At 38.7% G+C, this 14,123-nt stretch overlaps 1 protein-coding gene across 9 annotated transcripts in view; it reads right to left on the bottom strand.

The window, feature by feature from the left end:
* Positions 1-14,123, bottom strand: part of WDFY3 (WD repeat and FYVE domain containing 3) — a 167,008-nt gene that overhangs the window by 47,338 nt on the left and 105,547 nt on the right. For all 9 annotated transcript variants that reach the window (XM_051790880.1, XM_051790879.1, XM_051790885.1 and 6 more), the window contains 10 exons: positions 13,819-14,037; positions 10,079-10,260; positions 8,901-9,132; positions 7,501-7,661; positions 6,306-6,417; positions 5,678-5,868; positions 4,410-4,562; positions 2,002-2,075; positions 1,738-1,899; positions 205-299 (listed from right to left, as the gene is read on the bottom strand). In XM_051790880.1, coding sequence (XP_051646840.1) covers positions 205-299; positions 1,738-1,899; positions 2,002-2,075; positions 4,410-4,562; positions 5,678-5,868; positions 6,306-6,417; positions 7,501-7,661; positions 8,901-9,132; positions 10,079-10,260; positions 13,819-14,037 — 1,581 coding nt within the window. The remainder of the gene's footprint in view (positions 1-204; positions 300-1,737; positions 1,900-2,001; positions 2,076-4,409; positions 4,563-5,677; positions 5,869-6,305; positions 6,418-7,500; positions 7,662-8,900; positions 9,133-10,078; positions 10,261-13,818; positions 14,038-14,123) is intronic.

The following is a 14,123-nucleotide window of genomic DNA, read 5'->3' as shown; positions in this document are numbered from 1 at the left end:
GAAGGAAACAAAAGAAAGCTGAAAAGGTTTTGCTCTGCTTTGCACTCAATACTGAAAACCAAAGTACCAGTACTAACAGGCAGCCAGGTTATAACAAAATTATGACATTGCTAATGGCACTATTTCTACGTTTCATGTGTTCAAGCACAGAAGAGATCACAAAGTATTTTTATTCTACTGCTTCTAAGTGATGTCAACACTTACCACTGTCAAGCTTTTCTTCATTGTTTATTTCCATGACCACAAACTTCTCACAGACTGCAAACGTAGGTAAAGTGGAAGAGATGAACTGTCCAAACCTTGACGTATATAGAAAAAACATCACTCACTGGTATGACAGATGCACTCTCATCTATCAATAATTCACCTTAAATATAAAACTGTGACACTAGTGACAGGGTGATATCCAGAAATGTCAGCTTTCTCACATCTAAAGATTGAGGAAAATCATCTCTAATCAAAGTAACTAGCCAAAACACAAATTAACTTGTTGTAATTAATGGAATCTTTGCAGACAAGTCTGCAGGTAAGGGACCCAGAAAATGCTAAGATTCAAGAAAGGAAACAGAGATATCACCAAGTCCTAGTAAAATGAACACCTCAAGTTAAAGAGAAGAGAACAAAAACATTATTCTCAACCCTTTACAGATGAACAATTATTACATCAATTATTACAGTGGTTACTCAACTCTGGAATAACATTTATGTCTATAGCTTGAGGTTATGTAACACAAGGTCATGGTTTTCCACGACAAGACATTGATGTACTCAAAGAAAGGAGATGCAATATATTCCCCTTTCTGCTGCAACTAACCTGAAATGATCCCTAGCCAGTGTAACTTTTCCCAAGTTATGCAATATTTTTCATTTTTCATTTCCAGGAAGGAAAACAAGGAAAATTCAGACAGACATCCTACAATTTGTTCTGTAACCATTTAAGCTTAAAATCAATGGTTATATTCTTGAATAATTTTTTTCTTCTGTATAATTAAAACAAAGACAGGTCACATGTTCAGGTTGAGGCTTCTGACACCTATAATTGTACTTAAAGTGAGAAGCTGAAAACATGACCATTTGTATGCAAAGAACTCCCAAACCCTGCAATATTTTATCCATTTTCTTTATAATGAAATGGGAGATGAGAAAAATCACGTTATCAAGGAGTTCAACTAATTTTAAAGCATTTCATATACTCCTGTATGTATGAATTGCAATAATTGGTGTAATTTCCATCAGTCTGAATTAATGGTAACCTATCTGACAGTCTTAAATATTTTTTTATACCGTGATGATTAAGAAAAAATCTGGAACTAAACCTTTCACTCAGGATAGTAATTAAAACTGCACTTTAACCTGAAGTATCATTATAGCTCATCTCAAGTAATATTAATAATATTCAATATTCAATAATGGTATTTAGGAGAAGCGCTCAGTGCTTCACATGACCAAGGGAGCTGCAATTCAGCACCTTTAACTTCTCACCTGTAGAACATTAAGCCAGTTTGATAATCCAGTCATACTTGATCAGATACAAACTGAAAATAATATGCAAATCAAGGCTTTAACATACTGGTTATGTCTAGTTCAGTCTAGTTCTTCGAGAAGCAAAAAAAAAAAATCAGTTCATGAGCATTCCATGTTACACACTCCATGGCCATATGACCATTAAGTATTTTTGACAGAGATCATTAACATAATAAAAACAAGAAAGACAGAACTATCACAGATGTGGGATACCTGAGTAAGTCATAGCTGCTAGGGAAGCCTTGAAGCAAAAAGCTCAGCACATTACTAATTGCAGCAATAGTGGGCTGGGACAGAGACATGTCTCGAAGAGTCAGGAGTAGTCTTGGGATGAGCTGGAATTCCCTCATTAACTTTGCGTTCTTTGCTGCTTCACTGGAAGAAGGAAAGAAAGGAGGTGGCAATTTAAAATTGGGGCATCCTCTACATATTACCTAATCCTGTAAGTCCCATTACCAGGCTTGCATTGGCTCATACCTTGACTCAGTGAGAAGTTCAATGAAGTGTTCAAATAATGACAGATGAAGCTCATAGGGTGCATGAAGCCAGACCTGAAATACAGAATAAACAATGATGTGTTGGGTACACAAACTGACTTGTAGAATAAAAAAGGACATTAACATACCAAAGGTTATAAAAGGCTTGAAGAGATTAAAATTGTTCTTGTACACGACTATTTACCTGTCCATAAAAAAAATGCACACTTCCAAACATATTATATTCTTTGTCAGTGTATCATGTTGCAAACTTCTAAAGAGTTCTAGACAAAAAGTTACACAATTGTCTGGAACACCTCTTTAAACAGATGGTGCAAAGCAGTTATTGGGGTTTACAAAGCTGATGTGAAACGCTGTGTTAAGTTTATTTGGCTTAACTGAAGATTTTTGTCTTTTGTAAAATTAACTTACTATCCTCTGCCTAGATTAAACTCAAGGTCTTCCCTGATTTTGATTTTTTTTGCCCAGCATTTCCTGCAGTTAAATTATTTAGATTCCCTAGCAAAAAATCCCCAAACCAACAAACAAAACAAAAAAAAAATCGATTGTTCAATCAATAGAAGAAATAAAAGATATAAAAGCCAGAAAGCTCAGTTACAGCTGCCAATCTTAAAATTGACTTGCCATTGAACAAAGCATAATTAATACTTGTGCTCTGGTGTATAAAACTGGTTTAAATAAAAATGTTTCTAGCTTTTGCTTTTCTTCTAATCTTATAATCTAAAATGATGAGAACAAATCTTTTCATTTCCCTGTTCTGCATGAGTAAGAACATCTAATTTATCCAATTTAAGTGAAATGCTTGGGTCACTGATTTCTGAATGCAGAAGAAAATAAATAATTTAAAAAAACCCAACCCACAAACAAAAAAACCAACTAAACCAAAAAAAGTTTCTTCTTAGTGACTCACAGACCTACTGCCTGCACATTTTTAAATTTATTTTAATCTGTTAAGTGGATTCATTCTTCAGTTGGTCTTCAGGGAAAAAAGAGACAGGCACAAACTAAACAACAACAAATTGAATCTTTTGTAGTTGCTTCTGAGTGACTATACACCACTGATGAAATTTCTCAGCTGGTTCTTTTATGGGGGAAAGAAAACAAAAAGGGGAAAAAAAAGAGAGAAGAGTAGTCTTCAGCAGAATTCATTTACAGCCTCGCTGTAGAAGCAGTTGGGCTGTGATTCACACTCTTCTCTGCTAAGCGTTCACCTAACTTAAGATCTCTACTACAAACATCATCTCTTGCACATGAAGTAACTTCTATTAAGTCTATGTTTAATTTCTGAGGTTTGTTAAAGATTAACTAGTCACATGATACTGAAAACCCTATGTTTAGACACAGCACAAGCTTATACCTAGTTTTAACATTACACTTAAAAAAAAAAAAAAGGAAACTTTGTTGGATGACAAATTTCCTCTGGTTTAGAACCCCACTAAAGTTAAAAACCCCAAGGCTCATTTCCTCTTTCTATGTGTCGCAATTATAGCATATTGTTGATTTTGACAAGTGGGGGCATTGGGTGCATTGAAGACCTTTAAGGTCATAAAAAGTAAACCTAACAAGATCAGTTGATTTTATTAAAATAAATGCTATAGTAAGCAGCAGGAGAGTTTTTCATAGACAAGACCCTTCCATAACGTTTCCAGGAGTGCTCTGAAACCCTCAAATAGATATCTAAAAAAAGGAAATGGGTTAAGTCTGTAAAGTCATTTGTGCAAGATGGACTTATGATATTAAGTCAGTATCTATAACTAGCTTAGTAGCATTAGTAGTATTTTTATTTATTTATTTTAGTATATGTGAGTCAGAATTCTTTTACTCAGTCTGTGTTAGGTACAGATAATACCAAAGGAGCAAACGCTAAAGGACAAGGTCTACGAATCGTTTATCACCCTCTAGCACACTAGCATTTCCTTCTCAACTTTGCTACTTTCCTTAGTTTAACAACACTTAAATATTTCATGGGTTGTGCAAGAAGAATTTTAACTCCTTTACTACTCCTGCAGGAGATGTATGATAAAATGATTACCATGTTTTATGTTGAAAGTTTACCTCTTACTGTTATTTTCAGTGCATCTTTCATGCCTTGATACATGTACTGCAGTAGAACACAAAGGTTAAAAGAAGTTCATGAACCAAAAACTACAAAATGTATCCTCTAAACCAACAAAAAGCAGAAACATCTGTGGCACCCATTCAGTGCTTCTGCAGTGATTCAAGCCATTTCAGCAGGAAAAGTCACCAATAATCTTGTTGCTCAGCTGCTTTATTGTACTATGTGAGAAACAGTAAGTTCTCAGCATAACAACCTAGTTTGCTGCTGTTCAATATTTAAGGTAATCACTATCCAGCATCATCACCACTTCTCTGTGCAGCTTTACATACTTCAAAATCACAGAGCAGATCCTGGAAGGCAGCAGAATTTGGAATAATGGATGTCTCATGCCCGCTATCAACAGTTCCCACCAAGGAAAAGGTCAGATGGAGGATGTGGCTGTTCAGAAGGGATCGTTTCTTCTTTAACAGCATTGCCAGTAACTGGAACAAGTAAACAGAAAAGGAATTAGCAGCCAGTGAGCACGCAGCAATGTTGTCTAAGTACAAAGGGTAGAGATGAATGTCTGCATCCCTTCTTAGAAGGCCCTTAAAGTACATCTGATACTCTTGATAAAAGGGCTTGAAAGTGGCATTACAGTTGGCTACAAAAGGGGCATATCCAGGACCCCCTCCAGTTCATAAAACATCTGTTCTACACTGCAGACAGTATCTAGGCCCTGAGGATTAGGTGCACACACACACCTCTCAGCCCTCTGGCAGTCAGTCACAGTTGAAGAATCTCTCTCAAACCACACTATTTGGTGATGTCAATACAAGTGGAATGTAAGGTCATATGTGATGATCCACTGACTACTTATGGTACAAGGAGGACACTGTCTCAGTTTGTTTGGTCAATGTAAGCCAAGGTCTGCAACAGGCTACTTGGAATAATATGTTTTGACGTAACTATACCAGGCATTAACACCACGAGGTTTGTAAATGCGCTGCCCAAACCACAGAACTTTCCATTTCAGTAAAGCAGTCTTCATGAGAAACATAAAATTCATTGCTCATGTGAAGATCTTTCCAAGTCAGTCAACCAATATTTCTGCATAACTGACTGCCCTTTCCCCATTCTGATGGAGAAGTAATAAGTCTTCAGCTTGAAAGCAAACAGCATCACCAACTATAAAGTTTGTGCAGTCTCCTCAGAATGATGATTCTAGGAGTCCACTTATTTGGTTTGCTTCATGCATCCCTATCCTCCTCTCTTGCTGGTAGATCACAGAGACAGAAGCTCCTAGGCTTGCAGAGGTGGGTTCAAAAATCATGGAAAAAGAACCATCTAAGTACCACAGTTGTGCTCTTATGTGCTGTTAATGAAGGCTCAGTTTCACCAAAGCACCTAAATGTGCACAAGGACATGGCAAAGACACTTTCCCCCCTCTCCTTTAAAAGCCATCCTAAATAACTCATCTGTGCTAATTAGCCAAGAGCTCAGTAAACTTAAGAACAGAAACTCAGGCTACCACAACACAAGGAATTTCCATGGGAACTGCTGTGACAGACAGTGAAATTCAATCAGCGTGATCTGTTTTAAGACATTTCTTACATACCTGATAACCTCTGATTCTTTCCATCTCTTTGCTGGCCAGTGGATTGCTCTTTACCACACAGACTAAGGCCTTCACAGCTGCATACAACCCTTCTACATCTGATGCCATGGCTACAAGTCCCAAAATAGCAGCAGCTCCACCAATGTACTGCAGTGTAGTGGCAACAGGCTTGGGGACAAATGTTCTTACTCCTAAGCATAGGCAGAGAAAATAAATTAAAGCAAAATAAAATCTAATTTCTGCAGGAAATAATTGTGAAAATATGAAAGCATTTTGCATTTTAGCATTGCTTGAATTACAAAATGAATGTCACTAGAAGAACTATGACACCTCGGAAAAGGATGTGAAGGAAATATATTGCACTGGAAAATAGTTTATGACCTAAGGTAAAGTAATTAAATATATTTTCATAATGATACATTATACAAACTGAAACAAGCATCCTATGCTAGCAAAAAAAGATAATAGTATTTCCATGGAATATAAAAATGTTCAATAAATATAACAATGCACCATTATACCACATGAATGCACCATTCATCAATTACATGATTTATCTTCTAGACCTAAGTTTTTATTGACAAGTAATTAATAATTTTTGAACATAATTCTCAAGTACTCAACTCACCCAAATACCCTATCAAAGCTGCACCAATGGAGCGTGCTGGTCCATTCAAATGTCCTGCTGAGTTATGGAGCAGCTTCACAGGTGTGGCATTTTCATGAGAAGAAATCGCCAGCTGAAGAAAACAAGAAAAAAAAGCAGGGGCTGAAGTGAAGATGTTTTTTTAATGCAAATCTAGACATAACTTCTGTATTTTCCTCCTGTGATAAAGAGTAACATATAACAAAAGAGAACTAGAGTCATTAAGACACTCTCTGAAGTTAAGAGAAATCTCCAGTCTCAAAGGTTAAGGAAGATGAGTCTAACTACTAAAACAATCCCACCAGGCCATAGAACGAGTTTGGGTTGAAAGGGACATTTAAAAATAATTTAGTTCAATCCCCCTCCTGTGGGCAAGGACATCTTTCACTGTATCAGGTTGCTCAAAGCACCACCCAACCTGACCTCGAACACTTCCAGGAACTGAGCATTCACAGCTTCTCTAGGCAATTTCTTCCAGTGCCTCACCACCCTCATCATCAAAAGCTTCATCCTTATGCCTAATTTAAATCCAGCTTCTTCCAGTTTGAAATCACTGCCCCTTGTCCTACCACTGCAGGCCCTGGTAAAAAGTCTTTCTCCATTGTTCTTATAAGCCTCCCACAGGTATTGAAAGGCTGCCAATAAGGTCTTCCTGAGCCTCTTCAGGCTGAGCCAGGCCAAGTCTCTCAGTCTTTTCTCATAGATGGTCTTTTGAACTGAAAATTCACTGATTTTTAATGTACTCTGAAGAAAAAGTAAACTAATGTTCTGGTTCCCAGATGTGAATCACAGCTAGAGGAGTAATCTATCAGTTCTGTTATATGCAACAGTAGAAATATTGTTGAACAATATAATCTTAACTGTGTTTCTATAGGAGTACAACTATCATCTACATCAAAAAGCCAAAATACCCCCAAAAGGTGCTAAGATACATGGTTAACAGTAAATCCAAGAATGTGTATAAAATTTAGGAGTAATTTCAAGAATATGAATAAAATCTAGGGTTACAGTCTTCCTCTTTCTCCCCCTCTCCTCCCCCCCCAAACACGACAGTCATCATGGACAACTTTTCTGACAAGTACATTATTGTTCCTGGTTGCATTGACTAAATTGTCTTCAAAGAAGTTAAAAGAAAGGAACAAGTCACAGACATTAACCAACTAATTTCCCAACATACCTGTTTGGCAATAGCTTTACTGTCCAACTTGTTGTAAACTTTCCTTATTTTTGCCACTGTAAATGAAGAAACTGACAGTGCATAGAGACCAAAAGACACCTTCTCTTCTGGTACCAAAGATACTGGAGATGGATTGATTCCTTCAGACTTCGAATCTTTGCCTTAAAGACAAAATAAAAGTTCATTTCAGTAACACCACTGTTTTCCTTTTCAGTTTCAAGAGTAAAATTAAGAAATTTATATTGCAGAATAAGTATAGAGGAAAGATTTGACAAATAGCTGAGATGTAATCTTGTCCAGCCTAAGGGCTGTTCACTTCCCATCTGAAGGAAAACAAAGTAATCAAAAAACAGAGAACTATTGGGTACATCTGCATCTTTGCCTGTGAAAAGACTTTCTACAATGGTTTACTAGAAAAACCGCTTTAGGATGGCACAAAAGATGCAAGATTCAAGGAGAATACATAACCGTATCTTTAATATTTTCTATCCACTGCTCTGAAAGTGGATGCTTCTTGTGAGGCACTGCAAGCACTGTGATTGACAGCTGTCTACAACCTCAGAGGAAGCAGGCAAAACTCAGCACTTAAAGGCTCAACAGAGAAATTCACTTCTGCAGCTCCTGTCAGGTCAAAAGGTGCAACTCTGGTGAACCACATGAATGGAATTAGAAAAGCATGAAGGATCCTCACCTAACACAGAAAGAGAGAAGCTGGGTGCTGACATAATTTGTTAAGTCTGTCAAATCTCACTTGAGTAAGAATGGTTCACTTGGGTGTCTGCATATTCAAAAACAGGGCTATGGGCACACATTTCTAACAAGGTTATTTAAATCTTTTTGTGTTGCACTCCCCTCAATTTCAGAGAAGAACACTTAAAATTGCTCATATTTGCTAGCTACGAATATTTAAAGGTTTAAATACTTAAAAACTATTTGCTGCACCACAATCTCTGCCTTTTTAACATTTTTTTCTCAGTTGACCCATTTGGGCCTTACGAATGACATTTCAAGACAGCTGTGTTTGAAATACAGAGCAGATTGCAGATTAGCAAATGAGAGTTATCACCAGAAGCTGACAGGTTAAAATGCCTTTCTAATTTCACTTTCTACAGATAAATATAATATACAGTACGAATAATGACAGTTTTAAGCGTTTCCAACTAGTTCAAAACCAAAGTGAGGAACACAAGCACTTCTACCTATCATATCTCAGTACAAGAACTACCAGAAGTATGTTAAAACAGTAATTTGGATTTCTATCACTGTCTTCAATAGCAGCTACTAATCTTCTTCCTGTGAACAGCCATAGCTTTTCCTCTCTGCCACTGCATACTCTCTCACCTCTTCTGCACACAAAAGATTCCACTACACCCAGGCCAAGTCACGTGAACTGTACTTACATGGTACATATACCGCTTGGAAGCTTCCGACGTAATTTGGTCCCAGCTCATAAATGGTGCTGATTCCTGGGGCAGGCAAAACCTCCTCCAGGAAATGCGTAGGGCCCAAACGCCACACCAAGGACGAGAGCTGGCGCTGGGCGGGCGGGGTGCCAATGTAGGCATAGACAGTGCTGACCACAGGTGGATTGGCAGAACCAGAGCCACTGGGACTGCTATGAATGTAGTGAAGCTGCAAAGGAGAGAAACATGGGGAAGTTATTGAGAGAGCACGGGTACCGCGACGACAAGATCAGAAATTTGGGAAAGCGTTTTTGCACACCAGGGGATGTATCAGACAGCTGCTATGTAACATATGGTCTTCTGATACTGTGTTGAAACAGGCAGTGAAAAACATTAAACTGAAAGTAAATGCAAAGACCAGAAGCTAAGGGGCTTTCAAAAGATGAAGCTGTGTATGAAAACACAGGATGAGAATACACGGATTCTGTGCTTAAAGAGGCTGTATCTTGATTCTAAAAACATGGTGCTCTATGACCATCATTGTTTTTTGCAAAAACAGTAGGACAACCTCAAAGTTGTGTTGTTTCTCCTTTTTCACCCAGTGAAAACATACCTTTGGTAACTATACTGTTTTGAGCTAAAGTGCAAACGTGATGAACTAAATTAGGCAATATTTTTCAAACCATAAAGCAAATACATGAGTAAGATCCCGGCCTATATATAATGACAGTAATAATCTCACAGGCCTTTTCTATCTGCATTGTAAAAATTCTGTTACCAGCTATTGAATGTAGTCATGTATGACAAGACAGATGGCCAGATACACGCTCATGTATCACAGCTATTAGCATAAGAAGTTACTACAGTCCTCCTTCTGTAAAAGGAATATTGGAAGGTAAACTTTGAAAGACAACATATGGTTGTACCTATGTACAGTAACATTAGCTAATTTACACCCCAGACCAGGTTTTGCTTTCTCCCTTAAAGCCTATACTTGACAAATGATGTTTTTTTGGGGGGGGGAGTTTGTTGGGTTTTTTTTTGCTGGGGGGAGAGGGGATAGTGTTGGTTTGTTTTGTTCTTGATTTTTTGTGGGGTTTTTGTGCACATACTATGCACAGAGAGAGAAAAATCACTCCAAGCAGTAAAAATGAGGTTTGAAAGATTTATATTACCTTAACAGTGTTAACAAGCTGTCCATCGAGGTAGAGAGCAGCTGTGCTGTTCTTCAGCATGCCTTTACTCATGACCAGAACTAGGTGATGCCACTGGCCTTCCACAATGAGGTCACCGCAGCGGAAACGGGCACAACATGGAAGAATTTCATAAAATGATGATTCCTCACTGAAGTCATCAACTAAAGGAAAGTACCAGTTAGTGGGCACCAGTAAGAGCTTAAAACAGACAAATATGTAATCAGAATTTATGCAATATGAACTACGGCAGTACATTAAAGCCAGCTTTTTTGAAAGCATGTAATTAACAAAAAACACAGCAATATAAGAATAAAGCCATACAATTAAAAAGTATTACTTTAGACTTTCAAATACAAGAATTGAAGAATGAAATCAGATTTTTTGGGAAAGTATTCAGACCAAATAGTCCCAGTCTGACAGGCTGACCATCCTGAAATACTTGCATGTTAACAAACCATTACAGTTTTGGTATTATCAGCAACTCCACTTCCTTTGCCTTCTCTAAGAAAATTCTCAGGATACGTTCAGACTTCAGACTTTTGACCTTCTCCCCTCCCTTTGAAACTTTACCTGGAATTACTAGTTTCCTCAAGTATTTACTAACTTTCTCATGCCACCATGCAAGTCACAGAAAGATCTGCTGTTTTTCTAAACAAGTTTTTATATTTACTGCAGTAGTCACAAAGAAATAAAAAGATGTCTCTCCAAACCCACAGAGCTTTATTTCACTTTTCTCACACTGTGGAGAGAAGGATACCCATACTTCCAGACATTCTCCTCCTAGTTTTCCCTGCTCCACCATGGTCTCCTCCACAGGTCCCACTAAGCGCTCCAGTGTGGTTCTTTCAAGAGCCACTGGGAATCTCCACTCCAGTGCCTCTAACACCCTCTCCCCTCCTTCTGCTCTCACCTTCATGTCCTCAGGGTGCTTTCTCTCACATTTTTTCCCCTTATTCCTTGCACCATGAAGTGTTTCACTCTTTTTTCCCCAGCCTGGTTGCTGGACTCAGCTGTGTCCTGCAGGGAATATGCTGTGGAGCTGGTCAAACCCAGCTATATGTGCCATGGGGCAGCACTGGCCCTTTCCCCACAGAAGCCTCCTCTTGATCCCCTGCACCTGGCCAGAAACTCAGTATGAACTTATCACTATATTGCTTGAGCCATTAGGTCACACATAAAAGAAAATACAAGTGAAAAGATTGCCTTTCAAAGTGTCTGCATCAAAATCATGCTAAATCACAAAGCATAAGTGAAGTTAAAGATGAGGTTGAAAGCCTGAGACATTTTTCCTTAATAAAAGCCACAAACAGGATGTCTGGCTGGCAAGACATACATGAAGCACAAACCGGGGGTACTTGTAACTCAAGCCTAAGCACGGTGGCTTTTCTTGTTCCCTTTTTGCAGTTCTAAGGAAAATTAATTTTCTGAAGCACTGCCACTGAAGGGGTAGCTCAGGACTGAGACGTTTCTGCCCAAGTCAAACCAAAGACCTCACAATGCCTTATTTGTTCCATTTCAGTCCTGTAACCACAGCGAGTTGCCCTTCCCTTCCCACCTCCAGGAGCCCTGGTTGTAGAGGCCACTGAGTCAGGGCAAGCACCAGCTGCTGTGGGATGAGGCAAATGGCACCGACAGCTCCGGTGGACACCATCACCCCAACAGTGAGAGGAGTCGCAGACAGATGCCAGCCTTCCAGACACATGGACACAGGAACACATTCCCGGCCTCCACAGGGGCTGCTGACCACCCAACCCTAATTCACCCATCCACACCCTTCAAGCATTTCCCAGGACTTTTTTCACTAATGGGTGTCCAATTCTCCTCTCCTGACTGTTGAAATACTTTTTAGTCCTCAGCACGGAGTTTTTTAATTTCTCCAAAAGGCATCCTTTGACTTCATGCCAGAGGGCAAGATCAGTTTGCAGGTGCATTAACTCTCCATCACAAAACAGAATGACCCACACTTTACTTGGAAGTCCCCCCAACAAAAAAAGATTGAAAATAAAATAAAAAAAAAAGAAAGCCCAGGGAATAGTTTGATAGAAAACAGGAACTTTTCAGATCTCTCTTCATTCTTTCATACTGAAGGAAAAGGAACCATTAATCCTCTTAACCACAACAGCTGCCTGAACAGAGAGAACACTCATTTCTTTAGAAATAGCACAAGGAAAATCATAAAAGCAAAGTAGTTGGAACTAACTTTCAGATACAAAAATAATCTCAAGTTCTCTCAGCAAAACATCTTTGAGAATAATTCTTGCTTACCCAGTCCTTAAACCACCTCATCTATTCTTACAACAGACTGCCAGCACTTCCAGTCCCTGTGTTAGTGGGCCTGTCATCTCAGTTCCTCAGGTACTCACCTGCTCAGCACTTGATGGTAAAACCACCAGTTATGATTTAGCCACAACAGGGTAACACACAAGTAAAGTAAAGTATCCTGGTCCAATTAAAAATCAGTCTTTTAGCTGGACAACTTCAGATCTTTTCTGACAAAGCCACTTCAAATCCAATCTCTTTCAAGGACTTAGACAGTAAGGGCTTACAAACTGAAACCGTATGATCTATAGCTCCACTGCAGGCTAAAGCAGTTAATATGAAGATAAACTTGTTTCATTTTCTAAGAATTCAGTCTTCTGAGAAAGAAAAAGCTGCCAGTACCTCTGTAATTTAATAGGTTTAATTCCTCCTTCATACTAGGGGTTTTCAGCTCCCAAGTTTCAGATTTTGAACCTGACTTCTAGTGAGGGAGACTGCTGCCATTAATGATGTGAATGCCTGCTTACAAAATACTCCTTATTTTCTTGGTAACAGTCCACTTCGCTGTTTGTGTTGTTTTGGGTTTTTTTTAATAACAACAGCTGTATAAATTCTTTATTAGTGCCTGCTACTCAAAAGGAAAGAAAAAAAGCAGGAGCAGATTTTTGATAACCACTTGTAACCCGGTGTGTTGGTCTGGTGAAGAGCTAAGCTTGAAACACATGTAGAAGGCTGTCCTACTCCTCTCAGCTCCCTCCATAGGCCCAGTGTGTAAACTGGCCTGTCAAAACTGACCACTTTGGGAGGCTCCGATGGAGGACAAGGCAGGAGAGAGGAGATGGCTAATCCTGAAGCCCCTGACTGCACTGATAGTGTTCTTTAGCAGATTTACTGGCATCACCAGCTTCACCTAGATCTTCACTACATCTCTTGTAATTCCACCTTTGGTCACAGATACTGAATGAAGCTACAAACTGTTTCTGAAAACTGATCACAGCATTAAAACATGCAATGAATGATTGATTGCTTTCAAACAGCCCTCCAGTGCTGGGATTTTCCAGAAAAAAACCTTCACAACCCATTAGTTTACTATTTCCAAACTTCTTCAACGCAAAGACAGTTGAAATTTGCACCTTGAGACACGATGTCTAAAATGAACACTACAAGATAATTAAAAGGCAAAAACCTTTCAAAACCATAATGTAATGAATATATAGTACTTTGGCAAATTTTTTTCTTTATATACAGACATCTTATTTGGAAATTATAAAGGCTCCCTAATTTCTACACGAATGATCAAATTTTACATTTTTCCATGGTCAAAACCCACTAGGAACTGGTGAAGCTGCAACAAAAGTTACATCAGACAAGATTCTTCTCGACACCAGGTTTAAAATAAACTTGTTATAGCATCCCCAAAATACTGTCAGCATTAGCTGATGACATGACACAACTCTTACCATAATTTTGAAGCAATTCTTCTTTAGTTGAAACAATCAGTGACCGGTCCTTTGCCGAGAGGACAATGGCAAGGCATACGTAATGCTGCTCTGAGGAGTTTGCACGACGCACTACAGTCAGAAGTCTCACAGGATGGTTATTAGGAGGGGTACTAAAATGTTCAATACAAAACCAAGTTGAGTAGCTTAAACCAGACGGTGGTGGGAAAAATCTCTCACCTAAAATCAAAAAAGAAAGCCCATTACACAGTTGCAGTAGGTAGTACTTAGGATATCTACCTGTTTCTTTTTCCGTATCTGACACC

The sequence above is a fragment of the Manacus candei genome, unplaced genomic scaffold, assembly GCF_025592945.1.
Source record: "Manacus candei isolate 608988 ecotype Guabito, Panama unplaced genomic scaffold, ASM2559294v1 h1tg000028l, whole genome shotgun sequence".
NCBI lineage: Eukaryota > Metazoa > Chordata > Aves > Passeriformes > Pipridae > Manacus > Manacus candei.
Note: the sequence above shows the minus strand (reverse complement) of the source record. Positions and strands in the feature narration are given on the sequence as shown.